The following is a 20,647-nucleotide window of genomic DNA, read 5'->3' as shown; positions in this document are numbered from 1 at the left end:
TATAATTTGCATGCTATTTGAGCATAGCCCGGAAAAAAACAATCACTCCCTGGTATTTTTTTTTACCGGGTCGCTGGAGCTTTTTGCATCTGGCCCTGAGTACTTTCTATGTTATAAGTACAATCAAACCTTGGTTTAAGAGCATAATTAGTTCCGAAAACATGCTTGTAATCTAAAACACTCGTATATCAAAGCGAATTTCCCCATAAGAAATAATGAAAACTCAGACAATTCGTTCCACAACCCAAAAACTTTAATACAAAACACTTTGGGGCTCATATGTACTCGTATTGCAAGACCTTGCTTGTTTAGAACAGTCACTACACTCCTGCAGTGCAGAGAGAGAGAGAGAACCATCGGCTCGGTTGTGATGTGTGTATACTATATGTACTTCTATTGCAGGGGTAGGGAACTCCGGTCCTCAAGAGCCGTATTCCAGTCAGGTTTTCAGGATTTCCCCAATGAATATGCAGGAGATCTATTTGCATGCACTGCTTTCAGTGCATATTCATTGGGGAAATCCTGAAAACCCGACTGGAATAAGGCTCTCGAGGACCGGAGTTCCCTACCCCTGTTCTATTGCAAGTCCTTGCTTGTATATCAAGTTAAAATTTTATAAAATGTTTTGCTTTTTTTTTTTCATTCCTTTTCCCTTCTACCCTTTTTTTTTTTTTTCACCACTAATGATGTACTCTTACTCCCCTCCCCTCTTTTTCAACCTCCCCATCATGTTTGTTATTGTTAAATGTCCTTTATGTACACATCCCCTCTTTTATAAGTATTACTTTTCATAAGCATTTTTCCTATTCTTATTTTATCATTTTATTGTAAACCGGCCAGATACCAGTTGATGGTCGGTATATTAAAAATTAATAAACTTGAAACTTAATAAACTTGAAACTTGTCTTGCACAACACTTGCAATCCAAGGTTTTACTGTAAGTAGAACTGCTCTTAATTTCCTCTTTGTATGTTAGTTGTTTTCCCTGGTGTGAAGATGCAGTTTGCATGGGTGTGAAACCTTGCAAGATACCGCACTGCAAGCTAGGCTAGAACATAGCACTGGACTGTACAGTACATTCAGTTTCCTTTGTGAACGTAGCATACGTGAGCGAATACAGACAACATGAATAGAGATGCTACATCAGTGAAATGGGTCAAAGAGAACAGTACGCCTGCATAGATACAAGATAAGTAGCCTAATGGTTAGTGCAGTGGGCTGGGGAACTGGGGTTGAGTCCTATTGCTGATCCTTGTGGCTCTGGGCAAGTCACCTGATCCTCCATAGCCCCAGGTACAAAACGTAGATTATGAGCCCTTTTCTTTTTTTATTCCTGCACCTTTTTAATTGGTCAACAAAGCCCTCACACCCTCTTCTTAAACTAGGTGCCCATTGGTGACTGCTGACAGCCATGTATGTTGTTGATAGCTGCTAACAGTGCTAGCTGATAACATGTCACTAGAATTACAGTAACACAGAGTTATAGTATATTACCAACAACTGTCCTGATAACTGCCTTTACTCTGTGTCAAAAGTTTCAATAAATTGCCTTCGATTTCAAGGCCTCTTGGGGGTGCGGACACTACTACACTTCCCCCTCCGAATCTGCGGTTTCAGCATCCGCGGATTCGGTTATTTGTGGTTTTTAGAAAAAAAAAAGGTTTGTTTCGGACCTTCCCCGCCTCCCTCCCGCCTTCCCCTGGCATCCTGGCTTTACCTGGTGATTTAGCGGGGCTTTCGGGGCAGGAGTGATCTTCTTACGCTCCTGCCCCGTGCAGATCGCCCATAGGAAATGGATGCCATGAGCTCCCGTAGTAGTCTCGAGAGACTGAAGCACCCGCACTGGCCCCTGCAAACACGCAACACGCACGGAAGGAGGCGATCAGAGGCGGAGACCACCAGGTAAGGCCCGGGTGTGGGTCAGAGCCGGCACAAAGTATTTGCGATTTTTCACACTTCGCAGTCTGGCTCTGCCGCTACCCCCCGCGAATAATGAGGGAGAAGTGTAGATAAGATCCCTACTCTACAGGATTTTTATGAAATCTTTAAATACAGTAGCATTGCCCGAGTTCATCTTTGACCGTAGATCAATAAGATCAGATCAATTAGGTGCATTTTCAAGAGTTCTGTGTACTTGTAAAGAGTGAATAAAAAGTGTTGTATCTTAACGTGAGCAGCTAAATTTATAGAGACTGAGACAAGTACAAATAAGGGAAGATATCACTTTCATGTTTCTGTCATTCTTTAGAAAATCTCACGGTATATTTAACACATCTGGACTGCTGAGAAAAAACAAATTATTGGTTTAAATGGATGGTGGGAAGCGCTCCTCTGTGTATTAGGGACTTTATCTGATGGAAATAATAAAGAAAAATTAGATTCTTTTGTTAAACAACTTTAATAATATTTTTGAACCTGCCAAATTAAGGATTTCTTATTCTACATACAAATCCAGAGAGGGAGGGAGGGAAAGGGGGTTATTTTGAATTTTATGTATAGTACATAAGTGCTTTAAGTAATGTTATTGATAGCTAATTTGTTGCACTTTCTGTAAGATGTTTGTATAAAACCAATAAAAACAAAAACTGTGGGTGTTCTGGAGATAATTTATTAAACACTGACATATAAAACCATGAAAATTCAATTAAAAAAGTACAATGATAAAAAATACTGTGATAAAAATCTTGTCTGCAGTGTTCTTTGCTCACGTTTAAAGACAATAGACTGTTTTCAGTCCAATTCTTTATATGTGAGTTTGCAAACCATTGGACCCCTGAGGAAGGCATGTTCACCGAAACACGGACTGTGTAGGGTCCGGTTGGATTTTTATCACTGTATTTTTTTATCATTGTACTTTTTAAATTGAATTTTCATGTTTTTATATGTCAGTGTATAATAAATTATCTCCAGAACATCTGTATCCACAGTTTTTTGTTTTCATTGGTGGATTGTTTTCACTGTGGATCATTGGGTCTGCCCATTTTATTGTGTTGTATAAAACCAATAAACAGTTACAAAAAAAAGAGGTAGGGCAAGCTATTCCCTCCTGGAAATAGATTGTCTATAGCTGTCAGTAATTCAGACAAACTTAAGAACCTCTCATTACTTTCCTTTAACAAGATCTTCAAGATAGGGTTGACACTAGAGAATGACAGGGTGACTGTTTCCCAAAGTAAGCTGCAGGAATGAAGAAAAAATTTGGTCGTTTGCTGTGGGTTCAGGAACAAGGCTTTTCACCACCCCACAGGAGTTTCAAAGGGCCTTGTCCTGCCGTAAAGAATGACTGAAGGAAATTGCCTCCCTCCCCACCAGTGGCGTATCTAGGGTATGTGGCACCCGGGCCCATCATTTTTTGACACCCCCTCCCCATGTAAAAAAAATATTTTTTGTAATGACCATGAAACGGAATAAATGGTCAGAATAGAAACAGGCAGTGAAAATTTTCTTATATTCCAAACATAACATAACATAAATTATGTCTGAATTGTCATGACATCAGAAGTACATATGGAGTAGTTGCAGGTGATGCTTGGGACAGTTCTGATTGTGTTAGTTCGGTTTTATGTGTTTTTTGAATAGAAGGGTTTTTATTTCTTTTGAAGGTTTTGCATTCTGTGGTCGATGTCAATTGGTTGTAGAGTTGGGGGTCGAGTGTTGCAGCTCGAATGGCTAGGAGGTTGTCGAACATTTTTTTTCTTTTGACGTTTTTGGTTGGAGGGTGTGTGAATGGTGCGTGAGTTCTCCTATGCCTGTTTGAAGTGGATTGAATTATTTAGCTGAAGAAATTAGTTACCCCCTCATCCCACACACATTAATTCTCTTCCATTTTTGTTCCCATTATAAAAAACACTGATAAGTTCCCAGAAAAAAAATACATTAAAATAAGAAGTGAAAACAAAGGCCCCTACAGATGAGAACATAACATAAGAATAACCTAACTGGGTCAGACCAATGGTCCATCATGCCCAGTAGCCCATTCTCATGGTAGCCAATCCAGGACACTAATACCTGGTCAAAACCCAAAGAGTAGCAACATTCCATGCTACCGATCCAGGGCAAGCAGACACTTCCCCCATGTCTTAATAACAGATTATGGACTTTTCCTCCAGGAATTTGTCCAAATCTTTCTTAAAACCAGCTACACTATCTGCTTTTACCATAACTTCTGGCCACTTCATTTTTAAGTTTAGATCTTTCCTTTCAAACAGAGACCTTGCTAGATGTCAAATACAGCACAAGGTAACTTCACATGGACTTAGCTGTGCAGGAAATGTGAATCTCCTCATACACCCACCATATAGTGCAAAAATGTGCAAAGGTCTGTTTTTTTCTTTCGATCACTACATAGCCTAATACCACACAAGCAGCGCTGTTACAAACATATTCTGTAGGTCAATGCTAAGGATAACAAAGTTTCCTTCCTTGGACCAGAAGGAGATACTGATAAACCACTGGAAGAGATCCCAAAACAACACCCAAAGACCCACTCAGTGTGTGAACCAGTTGAGTGGAGTGGACTAACTGGGGGTAGGAAATGGGCCCGGAGTTTGCTCAGCAGAATTTCCCAGACCATCTCTTCCTCTCAACACATTGACACGCTGCCACCACCACCACTAGAACACCTCACTGGGTAGGCCAGCTATGCTATAAACTTTATAAAACACATTATTATATTTTCTTATAAAGCACATATTTTAACTGAACTCTCTGACATCCTCAGCCTTTCCATTCACAAAAATAGAAGGAAGAAAAGTTCCCATTTCCTGCTGTCTCATGTCCCCGGCCTATACAATTTTTTTTTCTGCAGACCCTTCAAAAGTCTGACCAAATCCTCGTTTCACTTGCATTATAAAGTACTGAGGATGCCATCTCTCCCCAATCCCAGGTCCTAAAGTCTAAGACAGTAGCGCAAACTAATGCTGCCAGATTCAGGAAAAAAAATTTCGATTCGATTCAGCCTATTGAATTGTTTTTCAATTCGATTTTCCTGCTCAGTTGGGTGATTTTTTTCAAAACTCCTGGTGGGTTTTATAGCTTTTTCACCCCCTTTGGCTTCTCCTAACCACACTGGTGCTGTGGTGTAAATAAAATAAAGAAACAAAAAGGACTTTTCCTCTCTCTGTTAAATCCTAGCTCACGTTTGCAGTCCAACACCAGCTCTGGCAGGATACACATTTCAAATCTGACATATTATAATCACAAAACAGAAAATAAAATTAATTTTTCTACCTTTTGTTGTCTGGTTATATTTCAAATCTTGTTGGTCCAAGGCTCTGGTTTTCTTCTGATAACTTGCTTGCCAGAGTCTCCTTCTTTCTTCTTTCTGCATGCTAACCATCCATCTGCCAACTCTGTCCTCCCTTTCCATTTCCCTTCCCTCCCCAGGAAGTCTGGTATCTTTCCTTTTTTTCATCTCCCTCCACAGATCCACCTTTTCTTAACTACCCTTTCATCCAGCATCTCTCCCTCCTTCCCCACCACCCCAGAGTCCACCATCTCTCCCTTTCTTTTCCCAATTACCCTCCTATCCATTATCTCTATCCCTCCTCCACACCATTCCTTGTGTCCAATTTCTCTCCCTTTCTGTTCCTTCCCTCCCTAAATCCCATGGTCCATCATCTCTCTCCCTCTCCTCTATTTTCAGACCCATTATTTCTTCCTCCCCCCCAAAGTTTGGCATATGCACGTCTTTGAACACCCCCTTCCCTCAGTGTACTTCTAAACCAGGGTCCCCCAAAGGCCTGTCCCCCCTTAAAGGTCTGCCTGTCCCCCCCTTGAAGGCCTGCACCCCCCTTGAAGGCCTGTCCCACCCCCTTGTAGGCCTGTCCCCCCCTTGAAGGCCTGTCCCTCCCCTTGTAGGCCTGTCCCCCCCTTGAAGGCCTGTCCCCCCTTGAAGGTCTGCACCCCCCCGAAGGTCTGCACCCCCCCGCGAAGGCCTGGACCCCCTTGAAGGCCTGTACCACCCCCTTGTAGGCCTGTCCCCCCCTTGTAGGCCTGTCCCCCCCTTGAAGGCCTGCCTGCCTGCCCCCCCATTGAAGGCCTGTCCCCACCCCTTGAAGGCCTGTCCCCCCCTTGAAGGCCTGCACCCCCTTGAAGGTCTGCACCCCCCCCCGAAGGCCTGCACCCCCCCTGAAGGCCTGCACCCCCCAAAGGCCTGTCCCCCCCTTGAAGGCCTGTCCCACCCCCTTGTAGGCCTGTCCCACCCCCTTGTAGACCTGTCCCCCCCTTGAAGGCCTGCCTGCCCCCCCTTGAAGGCTTGTCCCTCCCCCTTGAAGGTCTGCACACACCCCGAAGGCCTGTCCCCCCCCCTTGAAGGCCTGCCTCCCCCCTTGAAGGCCTGCCTGTCCCCCCCCTTGAAGGCCTGTCCCCCCTTGAAGGCCTGCCTGCCTGTCTGTCACCCCCCTCCCCCTTGAAAGCCTGCCTGCCTGCCCGCCCGCCCCACCCCGAAGGACCGCTCGCCCCCCTGGCCTCCCCGCACCACCTATGAAGCAGCACTGCCTATGCTCCCAGCCTTGCCGTTCAGTCCCCCCACCACCACCCCTGAAGGACCGTTCGCCCCACTGGCCTTCCTGCACCATCTATGAAGCAGCCGCAGCAGGATCGCGACGTCAGCAATCCCTGCGCTGCTTAGGCGCTGCTTCCTGTGCCGCGGTCCCGCCCCTCCTCTGACATCAGAGGAGGGGCGGGACCGCGGCGCAGGAAGCAGCGCCCAAGCAGCTCAGGGATCGCTGACGTCGCGATCCTGCTGCGGGCTGCTTCACAGGTGGTGCAGGAAGGTCAGTGGGGCGAGCGGTCCTTCAGGGGTGGGGGTGGGGGACTGAACGGCAAGGCCGGGAGCACCCCCTCAGGGCTGGCACCCGGGGCGGACCGCCCCTCCCGCCCCCCCCCCTTGGTACGCCACTGCTCCCCACCTCCCCTCCCAGCCAGCAGCCCCACTCGTGATCGCGGATCCGGCAGCCCCCCTCTCATGATTGCAGGTCCAACAGCCCCCTCCATCCCTTCCTCCCTCACGATCGTGGGTCAAACAGCAAAAAAAAAAACAACCCCCGAACAAACCAGCGACTCCCCTACCAGGTTGGCCCCCGTCCCAGGCCTACCAGCCTCTTAGAAGCTTCATTAACGAAATGGCACTCATAGTTAGGCACCATTAATAGAACAGCACTCATTACTAGAATCTGTACCTAAATTTAGGCATGAGGATTTACATCAACTAAATCCTGGTGTAAATCCTCATTCCTAAATTAGGCATGAATTCCCCTTATTCACTGGGGGATGCACCAGGAAGGGGAAGGCCCGCCATTTTGAAGAGGCAGGCCTGCTGACCGGACGGAGTAGGCATCCTTCCAGCCAGCCATCTGAAAATAAGGTAAGGGGGAGAGGGGGGGGAGTTGTCGGAGACAAAGGGAGGGTTTCATGGCAGCGGAGAGCGTGGGTAACTTTCCCGCTGCCGAGTAAAGTTGGGGGGGGGGGGCGTTGGTTGGCAGTGGGAGAAACTGGGCATTTCTCCCAGTGCAGGCAGGGCAGGATTAACCAATAGGCCAAGTAGGCACGTGCCTAGGGCCCGAAATGGTCAGGGGGCCCCGTTGAAGGAGGGCATCAACATTGTTTTTTCCAAACGGCAATGGGCCCCTTCAGCATCGATCGGCAACGCGGGTCCCCCCAATTGGCAACGTGGCCCCCCCCATCGATGGAAAGTAAGAGAAGCAAGCAACGCGGGTAAGAAAGGCAATGGGAACTATAATTGTGCAAGCATTGCTGCTTGCCCAAAGCTTCCCTCTGACGCAGCTTCCTGTTTCCGCCTGGGCGCATGGTGGGGTGGGGCGGGGCAGGGGGCCCAGTGTACTTGTATGCCTAGGGGCCCTCGCCAAATTAATCCTGCCCTGAGTGCAGGGGTGTGTGTTGGTTGGGCAGGAGAGTGTGGGCAACTCTCCTGCTGCCAAGATGGGGGTTGGGTGGTGGTTGGTGGTGGGAGCCATTGGACATCTCTCCCACTATTATGGGGTTTTTTTTTCCTTTTATTCTTTTTTTTTTATTAATTTATTTATATTTTTCAATTTACAATTCAAGTATCACTTGTACAGAAAAATAAAGATAAGCCAATAAAGCACTAATATAAACATTTCTGCTCCCAAACTTGTTACAAGAAAAATCATTATAGCTTATCTTCAACTCTAGTCCACTATATGGATCCAAGGCATACACAGCGGATAATTAAAGTAGTTTTAACAAACTAAGTTGTTATATAAAAGAAAATAGGCCCTTTAGGCAGAGACAGGTTAACAATAATCAATTATCCTCTTATTCCCCCTTAAACCTGAGGTGCTGTAGACAAAAATGTTGTCAACTGGCTTGGGTCAAAGAAAACATATTTTTTCATACGATATTGTATAACACATTTACAAGGGTGTCGAAGATAAAAAGTCGCCCCCAAAGCTATAACCCCTGGTTTTAGAAGAAGAAATTCACGTCTCCTTTTTTGTGTTTCTCGAGCCAGATCTGGAAAAATCAATATTTTAAGTCCCATAAATTTCTTAAGTCTATTTTTGAAGAAAAGCCTAAGCAACCAGTTTTTATCTGGTGCTAAGGCTACTGTAATCAACAGTGTCACTGGAGTAACCATTTCTATATCAGAACGCTCCAATATTGCAGTAACATCTAACGGTTGCTGGTCCTTTTCTTGTAAGCGCTGCTGTTCCTCTCTTTTAATAGGTAGATAATAAGCCTGCGTAAGAGGTGGCAACATATCTTCAGAAATTTCCAATATTTCCATCATATAACGTTTCACTGTGTCTCTCGGTGATATTGTTGCAATCCTCGGAAAGTTAATTAATCTGAGGTTATTATTTCTAGAGGAATTTTCTAAGGATTCCAGCTTCCTTCTCAAGTTAATATTATCTTTTATTAGTGTTTCTCTAATTTGTTTAGAAACTTTTAACTCCTGATGAATATTTTCTATGGAGCTTTTAGATTCATCAAATTCAACTTTTAAATTCCCCATTGTAACCTCTTGAACTTTAAGTCTTTCTTCCAACTGGCTCAGTTGGGGTTTCACAGATTTTGCCAAATTTGCCACCAGATCCCAAAGAGAATCCAGGGTTACCTCTCTGGGTTTTTCAATATGAAATGCATTAATAAAATGAGAAGTCTCACCAGTTGAAGTTGATGTTCCTTCTTGAACAGCATTTCTCTGGTTCCAGATTACCCCTTCAGTTGTTGTGCTCTCAGTCTCTTCCAAACTCTCCTGAAAAGAAGAGTTAGTCTCCAGTCTCCCCTCTCTGATATCTGTGGCCTCCGGGGGAGAGCACTGCTCATGCTCCAACAGCACTTCCTCTCGTGGGGAGCTGGTAACCTGAGGCGGAGGGGGAGGTACTCTGGCGTCGGGGCTTAATGTTGTTTCTAAGCCCAAGGAGTTAACATCCGTTCCGCTCCGGCACGACTCCAGCGGGACCCCCGACGCCCGAGGTGTCTCCTGCATACATCGGAGGATCTCCTCAATGTTGCCGAACACCGCTGCACCGGGCTGCCGCGAGGCTCCAGCGGCACTGCGTCCTCTTTGTTTCGGCATGAAGAAGGGAGCAGGAGTCTCGGGCAGCGGATTAAAAGTTGTTAGAGGTAAGACTCTTCGGCGTGTTACTCAGCCGGTAGGGTCTGCGGCCATCTTGGATCTTTCCTTTTATTCTGCTCATGTGCCCATCACTACAACTAGCGATGGGCACATGCTAATTTAGCAAATCTTCGCTACTCTCCGCCAACCTCATTTCCATGAACGTTTTTTGGAGAATGGCCCGTCGGTTTTTTATGCGTTTTATTGTGGGGTTGTTTTTGTGTTTTTTTTTAAATCTAGGCCTTTGTGAATATAAATGTGAAGTGTTCAGTTCCCAGAACTCCTGCAAACGAGCCACTAAGCAGTTGTCAAGGGGACCATCATTATTCTCCCACGTCCCCTGTAGTTAAAATAACCAAATTAAAGTTGAAACTAGGTACTTATCTGGATGTCCACAGGCTCTCAAATGCTGATCAATGATTAAAGCGGCTCAGCAGAAGGTCGTCTTTAATAATGAAACACACCCTGTGCTCTATTCACCAAACTCAAAACTGCCCCACCCGAGCCACACCCATAAAAAAAATAAAAATAGCATGCAATTAGTGCATGGAAACAAGTAATTACCACAGCACACTTTAGTACATCCTCTGCTTAGCTTTTTCCAGCGTGTTAGAGCTTAGCACATCTTAGTAAGTAAAAGGGCCCCTTAAAGTGGTTTCAGACTTGAAGGCAGCATTTCTGTTATCATAATTACCAATCCCACCCAACCACTGCCCCTAGGAATGCCTACCTGTATACCACATAAATGCACGCACCATGATTTGGCATTGCATATTCCTATTCATCTTTATATCCATGTGATTTTACAAGTGCCTATTTCTGTGCTAAAATGCTACTTTACAAGCAGGAGGCTTACAAAATTACCTCTGAAATATAGAAATACAACATATCTGAGAAAGCCAAAGGTGCTGCAGTAAATTGAAATGGAAAGACATTTAAATATCAGCCTCAAAAAATCATTAAAGGTTTTACTCCGGAGTCAAACACATCTCTTCAGTGCACAGACAAACAGGCTGTCAATTTTTGAACTGTGTGGAGGTGCGGGGAACACGCCAGATGAGGCTAAAACTCATCCAGTCTATTGCATTTTCCCCATAAGCACCATACCTCAAAATGATGCAATCATTTTGGTAATGGTTCAACAGAGAACAAAGTCAGAATGATACCATGCTTCAGCAATTTCTGCTATGAAGAAAAACGTAGAGTGCCAAGCCTAAGTTCTTAACAGAAAGGAGAAAATTATTGGAGACTCATCTGCAGTCTCTGAAAATTCATGCTCGCTGTCACTGAATGACAGTTTCCATGGCAATATGATCGTTTGTATTGAAAGAAAGGAAAAATGTCAATTGACTGTGCCAAAGTGGCTTGCTGTCATGGATGATGGCTTTATGTTCCTGGTTTCAGGACACGAAGACCAGTCTGAGACTCCTAAGGCAAATAAATATAGAAAGTGATCATAGACAGCCCTAGTCAAAACACGACACTTGCCCAAGTTCTGGGAGCTTGTTCGCAAGAGCCATTAATTAGCTGTTTTCCAAAGGATGCTTATTACAGAGCTTCCTGGATGTGAAGACACCTCACTATGTAGAGAAATTAGACATAATGCAGAAAGGGATAGACGACAACAAGAAAGATCTCTTGGCTTGATTAATATAACATTCTGTGCACAGGTCTGCCTTTACAAACCATGAAGAAATCACAGCTGGGAAGCTCATCTTAAATTCTCAGTATTGAGACTATATTACCCTGTAGATAGATTCCAGTGGTTCCCTGTCTTGTTGAGGTGTCAGTTTTTTAGGTATTAATGCTTTAAAGCATTAAGGGGAAATTCTAGAAGAACATAAGAGTCATAGTAACATAGTAGATGACGGCAGATAAAGACCCGAATGGTCCATCCAGTCTGCCCAACCTGATTCAATTGAAATTTTTTTTTTTTTTAATTTTTTCTTCTTAGCTATTTCTGGGCAAGAATCCAAAGCTTTACCCGGTACTGTGCTTGGGTTCCAACTGCCGAAATCTCTGTTAAGACTTACTCCAGCCCATCTACACCCTCCCAGCCATTGAAGCCCTCCCCTGCCCATCCTCCACCAAACGGCCATACACAGACACAGACCGTGCAAGTCGCCTTACTGGGTCACACCAATGGCCCATCTAGTCCAGTATCCCGTTCCTACAGTGGTCAATCCATCTCAGAAGTACCTGGCAGAAGCTCAAATAGTAACAGTCCCACGCTACCAATCCCAGGGCAAGCACTATGGACTTTTCCTCCAGGAACTTGTCTGACGTCACACCTTTTTTAAACCCAGCCATGCTAACTGCTGTTACAACGCGTTCCAGAGCTTAGCTATTAATTGAGTGAAAAAATATTTCCTTCTATAACTAGACAGCTCCATTTAGGTGCTCCAAGGCCATATGGTTAGTGCCTATTGTATAACAGAATATAGGCATCTAGATTCCATTATGGACCACTAGTGTAACCTGGCATTGGTGCACCTAACAATTTTATTGTATGCATTATTTGGTTTCTATCCTGTGTGTCACTTGTGACTGCATACACCCTTTGTGGATTGTTTTTAGATCATTGGTTTTAAGTTATTTGGATGCCTCTTAAACTACAAACTGTACAGCCGATCTTCTGTTACACAATCTTTTTGCTGTTTTGCACCTAATAATTAGGCATTTGCAATTAGACCAGCCATAGAGTTGAAAAATGTGCAGTCACCTAAATGCAGCAGGGAGGCTGATAACATGCAAGATTCTGTAATTGATATATAAGTGGGAGCCCTGCTTATGCCCTGCTCATGTTTCACTCACCCCTCTTGCACATAGCTGGTTTTAAGAAAGGTTTGGACATGTTCCTGGAGGAAAAGCCCATAGTCTGTTATTGAGAAAGACATGGGGGAAGCCACTGCTTGCCCTGGATCGGGAGCATGGAATCTTGCTACTCCCTGGGGATTCCTCATGGAACGTTGCTACTTTTTGGGGGTTCTGGAATCTTGCTTACTCTGAGATAACAGAATGTTGCTACATTCTGGGTACTAGTGACCTGGATTGGCCACCGTGAGAATGGGCTACTAGGCTTGATGGACCATTGGTCTGACCCAGTAAGGCTATTCTTATGTTCTTATATGCTATGTAAGGTAAGCTAGTATTTGCAGAATAACACTTAGGTGCTCTACAGGTGCACATATGTACATACGTACATGCCAGTTCCTAAACCTTTAAGCTTGCACTATGTGAGTTAATTTGGGCACCTCAGAAATATTTGTTAGATAAAAATTGATATTAACATAGATTGGCCATAGACTATATAATTGTAATTCCTGGATTGTGGCCAGTCTTCTTTATTGTTATCCGTGTTGAAATGAAACGTATACTGTGGACTACAGAACAAAAAGAAAGACTTATACTCCATGCTATGACTGGGGAAACCAAAAGGGAAAAAAAAGGGGTGGAACCATGGTTTCTGGATGACACAGGAAAAGTTTATTAAAAATAATATGACCCAAGGCGGAAAATCCATTCCTGTTCCCTTTAATTTTTTTTTTTTTTAAATCTTTATTCATTTTTAAACTTATAATAAGTGTGATAACATATCCATACAAATAACCATAAATATATCACTTAATAATCAACAATGATACATATGATATTCTCTTATCTCCCCCCTCCCCACCCTTATCTATCATATAATCAATACTTATACAACATGTAACAATAAAAATACCCTCCCTCCCACCCCATAATTGAACTTGAAAATTTAAGGGAAACAAGATTTTTCTAATCATTACAATACTTTGTTAATGGCTCCCGAATATCTTGAAATTTCCTGAAACAACCCTCTTGTATTGCAATAAGTCTCTCCATTTTATAAATATGACATAAGGAGTTCCACCAAAAATTATAATTTAATCTATTCCAATTTTTCCAATTATATGTAATTTGTTGAATGGCAACCCCAGTCATTATAAGTAAGAATTTGTTATTATTTGCAGATATCTGACTTTTTGCTCTCATTGCCATACCAAACAGCACAGTATCATATGATAATGCCACAGGGTTATCTAATAAACAGTTAATTTGGTCCCAAATTGATTTCCAAAAATTCATAATGAATGGACAATAGAATAATAAATGATCTAAAGCAGTGTTTTTCAACCTTTTTACACCTATGGACCGGCAGAAATAAAAGAATTATTCTGTGGACCGGCATCGGTCTGTGGAAGAACACTGGGCTAAGTTGTGGGCCAGTCCCTGCCCATCTCTACCCAATCTCCACCCCAGACACTGCCGCATAATAGTACTAATTGCACCTTGCACGTCCCGTGCCTCATCTGGAAGCCTTCCCGCTGACGTTGCAACGTCAGAGAGAAGGCTTCCGGTTCGGGCGCAGGATGCCCGTAGGAGCCAGTGCCCGTGGCTTTGTGCACTGAATCAGTTAGGAAGAGGGAGCTGGCTCGAAGATAACGCCGCATCGATCGCACCGTGGACCGGCGGTTGGGCCTAATGCACGTGCTGGCCCTGTGGACCGGCAGGAAATTTCTGTGGACCGGCACTGGCCCATGGACCGGTGGTTGAAGAACACTGGTTTAAATTGTATGTCATGCAAATATTATAATTCTGAAATTTCTTATGTCCCATTTATCCAGGATACATTTTACTTTTACAATATATTTTGATATTGAGTTCTTTGATGATTACAAAATATAATATATTTTATGATATTTATATTGGTGAAAGTGGCATCTAGAGAATGACACGGGTACAAAATTTGTCTCCATCCCCGCAAATTCAGTCTCCATCCCTGTCCCCGTAAAACTCTTGCCTGATCCCATCTGCACAAGCCTCGAATAGTTATGATTTTATGCTGAAATCATTTTATTAGAGTATAAAAAGAAATAATATTCTGTACCACTGTCATTTTATAAATGACAAATACAGAACAAGGATCAACAAAACCCCCGTCTCCCCTCCCCTTCCCCTCACAAATGTCCCCTCCACTATTGAGACAACTGAACAAGCCAAATTACTACAAAATGCTGCATAGAAAAATCACGCTAACAGAATGCCTCATCCACACACACAGAACACAAATGCCAAATCCATAATAGCTGACCAAAAATGATAAATATGAATTAAATCAAAACTATGGCCCTCTTTTACTAAGGTGCGCAAACTGATTAGCACACGCTAATCGATATAGCGTGCGCTAAACGCTAACGCATGCATGTTAGTCTATGGATGAATTAGCGTTTACCAGGTGCTAATTCGATTAGCGCACCTTAGTAAAAGAGGGGGTATGTTTAAAGTGGTTTAGACTCTTTTTCCATATATATAATGTTATGTATATAAATAAATAAATAAATGATAAATAAATTAAACCCAAATCCCAAGAAGCCACACCTTGCATGTAGTACAACACCTATATAGATATATAAATAAAGGAGTCAGAGTTGGAGTCGAAGTGAACCACGATAAAGGAGTTGATATCAGGGTGGGAGGGGTTTGGAATGTATTACTACTTTAAATAAGAGTGGGTTATTGGGAGATTAAGTGTATTTATATCATTGATTGACTAAAAGGGGTGGGGGGAAACGATTACTTTGAATATCTGTAAGTTAAATGTGCTTTTCTTGATTTGTTATACATTCAGATATATGTGTATTGCACTGTTAATACTTGAAAATCAATAAAGATTTGTAAAAAAAAAAAAAAAAGGAATTGAAATCGAAGGTTTTTTGTACAGACTCCACAGCCCTGATATTTATACTAGAATGTTGCACCTTCCAAACCTAAAAAGGTATATTCAAAGCTAATTAATTGGCCAGAAAGAGCCCCTGGCCAGTTAAATCACCTGTTCAGGACTAACCAGTCATTTTCAGTGGCACCTAGCTGGTGAATGTTGCTGAAAATAATTGATTAGTGTTGAACTGAAAACCGGTTATTTTGGGGACATTCCAGCCGCAGAGTTGGCACCTGGCTGGTTAAGTGCCAATATTCAGTAATTAGCAACCCAGGTTAACTAAATAAATAGGACCGCATAAAAGTCAGTCCTGTCTTTTCACAGTAACCCATAGCCAGTTAAGCGTGAATATCTGACTTAATCAGCTATGCATCAGCCGGCTCCAGAAACCTGGCCTGGCATTAAATTTCTAGGTTTACATGCATAATGTGTCCAGGTTACTGAGGGGTGGGTCTCAGGTTAGCTGGTCTTGTCAGTCGGAGTTGGGGGACTCTGCAACATATAGGGCTCCTTTTACAAATATGTGCTAACAGTTTTAGCTCGTGCTTAACGTGCACTAAAATGCTTTGTGCGCTAGCTGCTACCGCCTCCTTTTAAGCAGGCGGTAGTTTTTCAGCTAGTGCGCGCTATAACGCACGCTAATCTTGTGCGTGCGCTAAAAACCGCTAGCGCACCTTCGTAAAAGAGTTACCAGATGTGCAGGAAAATCTGGACATGTCCTCTTTTTAGAGGACTGTCTGGGTGCCTGAATGGACTTTCCAAAACCTGGCAGTTTGTCTGCATTTTGGAAACCCCCGACGAGCTCAGGCTGTATCTGGGGGGGGGAGGCAATCGAGCATGCGTAGATGACATCACACATGCTCGAGGCCCTCCGGACGCGGACCGGAGGTTGGAGAGGAAGAGACGAGGGTTTGTGGGGGTGGGGCCATGTATCCAGGTTTTTGCGTTGCTAAATATGGTAACCCAAGCAACATATGTTGTACACTTGCTCAAAATGTGAGAGAATTTTGTGTTCTATAAGGGGTAAAATTGAAAGTATTTTTCATTTTCAGGTTCCTTTAACTTATAAGCTTGTTGTTTTATGGTCTGTAACTTTACCTCATATTTTGCAAAAAAAACAGAAGCTAAATTGTTTGATATATTACTGGGTATAGTGATACAGAAAATCTTAACAAACTAGAAAATAATTTAGTTTTGTCTGAATGTGCCTGGTGGAATATGAGGCGGCAGCTGCTGTTAAAATGTACATTGTACCAAATTTTAAAAAGGTCTGGAGGCCTTTAGTCGTTTATTGTCAGACTTCTGTATAATTTTAATAGTACTTTTGCCTTTGTGGGAAGTATTATAATTGTTCACACATGTATATTTTCACAATTTTTCAATATAAAAATTTGAACTTATATATATACATATAAAAAAATGCCATACTGGGACAGACCAAAGGTCCATCAAGCCCAGTATCCTGTTTCTAACAGTGACCAACTCAGGTCTCAAGTACCAAGCTAGATCCTAAGTAGTGAAAAAGATTTTATGCTGCTTATCCTAGGAATAAGCAGTGGATTTCTCCAAGCCATCTCTATAATGGCCTATGAGTTTCTCTTTTAGCCTTTTTTTTAAACACCGCTATGCTAACTGATTTCACCACATTCTCCAGATATACCCTCCCCTTAAGAGAAACATCTCTAGACCCACGAGATTTTGGCTTCCCTGCTTCAGGATGAGAAGCTCACCTTGTCCCCAGAGAGTGATACATTGTTGCTCATGGGTTTGGCATATTCCGTTGTAACAGTAACCATTGACGTTGAAGCAAGCGTGCCCATCATGCAGGTAGACATTAGCTGGACAGTGAGAGCTGGTTCCAGTGCAGAACTCAGGGAGGTCACAGGAATTGCTGGTCTCCCTGCAAGGGGTTCCGGCTGACTTCAACTGAAAAAGAAAACAATGCAGTTGCTATTCATATGTATAAACACAGTCATCATAAACCTCAGGCTTAATTGACGAGGCAAATTGCTGCAAGCTGTGTTTATGTATCCTGGCAAGGTCTTCTCAGATAATCCGGATGGGAAAGGTACTAATAATGTTGTTAAAATATCTGATTAATTACCCAGTGGTAGAGAAAATGCAGCCAGTTGGGGCTGATATAATATAAAGTGGTATAATACAGAAGCAAATTTTGGGACACTTTTTATTTTTTGTAATAACAATTTTCACAGCACAAGTATCAAGCGTGGGACGAACACAGAGGATCTATATCAGGGGTGTCCAATGTCGGTCCTCGAGGGCCACAGTCCAGTCGGGTTTTCAGGATTTCCCCAATGAATATGCATTGAAAGCAGTGCATGCAAATAGATCTCATGCATATTCATTGGGGAAATCCTGAAAACCCGACTGGATTGCGGCCCTCGAGGACCGACATTGGACACCCCTGATCTATATGAACGGTATAAATGGATGAATTAAGGCCAGACTTCCATGGCCTGTGTCCCATATATAGCAACTCGGTTTAGGAATGTTCTTGGGAGGACTTTTACAGGAATCTGGAACATGAGGACGCTGCTGAATCCTGCAAACATAGAAGTGCTTGGGATAAGCTGGAGTGAGCTTTGATGGCAACTCCAGTAGCTGGAACTTAAGGACAGGGAGGGGGGGTATTTTTATTGTTACATGTTGTATAAATATTGATTATATAATAGATAAGGGTGGGGAGGGGGAAGATAAGAGAATATCATATGTATCATTGTTGATTATTAAGTGATATATTTATGGTTATTTTTATGGATATGTTATCACACTTATTATAAGTTTAAAAATGAATAAAGATTTAAAAAAAAAAAAAAGGACAGTACTGGGTGGATTTTACAGACTATGGCCCAGAAATAACAAAGAAAAAAGACAATTTATTTTAATCTTGAATTTACAGTATAATGCGTGTAAATATTGGGCAGACTGAATAGACCGTCATTCACTACGTTACTGGAGCCTTCTTGCTTCTGTGTTGCTGAAGGCCCTGCCCTCCTGCCCCCCCTCTCTCTGACATCACTTCCTGCTGCAGTATGGGGCAGGACGGCAGGGCCCTTAGAGGCACAGGAGGGTGAAGACTCCATAGTGCCCCCGCAAATCTTGAAAACCCGCAAATACAGTTTTCAGCAGGGGAGACGGGAGAGGGCAGCCAGAGCGGCAGAAGAGAGCAGCCGGAGCGCTGGCGAGTGAAGGAAATCACTCGCGGTATGCTCCAACCGCCTCTTCCTGCATTAAGGTCGGGCCTCACCAATCAGGAACTGCGTGAGGCCCTCTCCTGCCCGGTCATTCGCGGTCAGAAAATACCACGAATGACTGGGACCGCGAATTGCCGACCGTGAATGACTGGGGGAGCACTGTATACAATTAGCACATGCACATTTGTGCATCTTTAATGATTAGCACATCCATAACGCGGGAAACCTCATGGTCCCATGTTAGCACGTGCTAAGCTTATTTACTAGTACACTTTAGTAGACAACATACCCCACTTGTATAAGCTATATGCGGACTCGCAAGGTTGTTAAGCATCTCAAGCTGAGATTTTATAATGGCAGTTCGAAAAACTGCACTAGTTTTGTTTTTTTCAGCTGCTTCGGAAGAGGTTGTGTCAGCCTGTAAGGTAGATTATACAGTTCACTTACATTTCTAGAGCCCTGGAGTAGCTACACTTTGTACAGATAAGTGGTCGATCTAATTTTCTAATCATCCAACAAAAGCTTCACTCTCATAAAAACTAAAGTGCATTTACAGGTTTGTAGCTGCACAGTCCTCGATTAATTTCGTATGGTTTCAGCACTCACTGCTATTCCCAGCCACATTTATCAGTTCAGATACAGTAATCAACTTGTCACAGCCTAAATGAATTTGCTATTCAGGTTGTAAGAGATTATAAAAGAGCAGAAAAAAGGCATCTAGAAACATTTTAGAAAGAATAATCTGAGATGATAATGGATATAGCACACAGCAGTTGCATTAAAAGGGGCAAGATGAATCACATATGTGAATTGTGACAGAGATCCTGCAAACCCTGAGCTTGAACCTTAGGAATATGAACCTAGTCCTACCAGTAGCCCAGGAAGGGAAGGTTTAGAACCCCTGAGAGAAAGGCAGAACCAAATTAAAAGTTCTGGGTATAAAGCTGTCATTCTAAAGTCGGCAAAAGTTAAGTCCCAGTTCAAAAGGGCAGGTCCCTTTAAATCTTATCCTGTCCCAGCTAGAGAGAGGGAGTGGGGCCCTTAGAGAGCAGCTTTCCTCATCAAGAAGAGACACAGCACCTGGCCAAGAAGGAAGGAAGCAGTCTAGAAAGGGAATCGTGGAGTTGCTGAGAAAACTGGTGCTGAGAGAAAACGAGCAGGTAGAATTGCATGATATTGAAATGCAGGATGTGGATTCAAAAGAGGCTGTTTGGGACCCACAAAGAGAAGTAATGGACTTGCAACCTGCTTCTGAAACGCTGGAAGTTTCAGAGGAATGCTAATGGATTGCTGGTGACAAAGCCCAGGGAGGGAAAACGTGTGCCCCTTGTTTATTTTTGCCAAATGTTTTGGTTTTTTTTTCCTTCTCTGAAGAGAACTGTGCTCTGTATGAATAAGGTGACCATACGTCCCGTTTTGAATGGGACTGTCCCCTTTTTAGATCCCCTGTCCCGTTGTCCCCATGCACAGCTTTGGGATGCCGAAATGTCCCGTTTTCAGGGATAGCATCCCAAAGCTATCCGTGGGGACAACGGGACAGGCAATCACTTCCCTCCCTCTAGCGCCGAAGCCTGCCCCCCCAGACCGGCCCCCGCTGCTGCTGCCTACCGCCGCTTCAAAGCCCTCCCCCCCTCCCCCCCGGTTTTGAAGGCGACTGGATCTAGGGAGGGTAATAGAGGGAAAAGAGAGAGAGACCTTGACCCACAAGGGATGGGCTGGATTGTGAAAGAAATGTTGGATGCAAAAGAAAGAAAGATTGGATGCACAGTCAGAAGGAAGTGCAACCAAGAGACTCATGAAATCACCAGTCAACAAAGGTAGGTAAAATGATTTTATTTTCAATTTAGTGATCAAAATGTGTCTTTTTGAGAATTTATATCTGCTGTCTATATTTTGCACTATATTTGTCTATTTTTCTATAGTTACTGAGGTGACATTGCATATTTTAAAGTAATCTGCCTTGACATCTTTGAAAAAACCCTGAAACTCGTAAATGATAATTAACATTTTCTCTGCATAAAGTGTGCTTTGTGTTTTTTAATATATTTTATGTTTATCATTATGAATTAATAAGATATTGTGTGT

At 43.2% G+C, this 20,647-nt stretch overlaps 1 protein-coding gene across 2 annotated transcripts in view; it reads right to left on the bottom strand.

Moving 5' to 3' along the window:
* ADAM12 (ADAM metallopeptidase domain 12) overlaps positions 1-20,647 on the bottom strand; it is a 711,117-nt gene that overhangs the window by 94,644 nt on the left and 595,826 nt on the right. For both annotated transcript variants that reach the window (XM_033941188.1, XM_033941189.1), the window contains exon 14: positions 17,078-17,273. In XM_033941188.1, the coding sequence (XP_033797079.1) occupies positions 17,078-17,273 (196 nt within the window). The remainder of the gene's footprint in view (positions 1-17,077; positions 17,274-20,647) is intronic.

The sequence above is a fragment of the Geotrypetes seraphini genome, chromosome 4 (assembly GCF_902459505.1).
Source record: "Geotrypetes seraphini chromosome 4, aGeoSer1.1, whole genome shotgun sequence".
Classification (NCBI taxonomy): domain Eukaryota; kingdom Metazoa; phylum Chordata; class Amphibia; order Gymnophiona; family Dermophiidae; genus Geotrypetes; species Geotrypetes seraphini.
The sequence above is the reverse complement of the archived record's forward strand: the minus strand, read 5'-3'. Positions and strand labels throughout refer to the sequence as shown.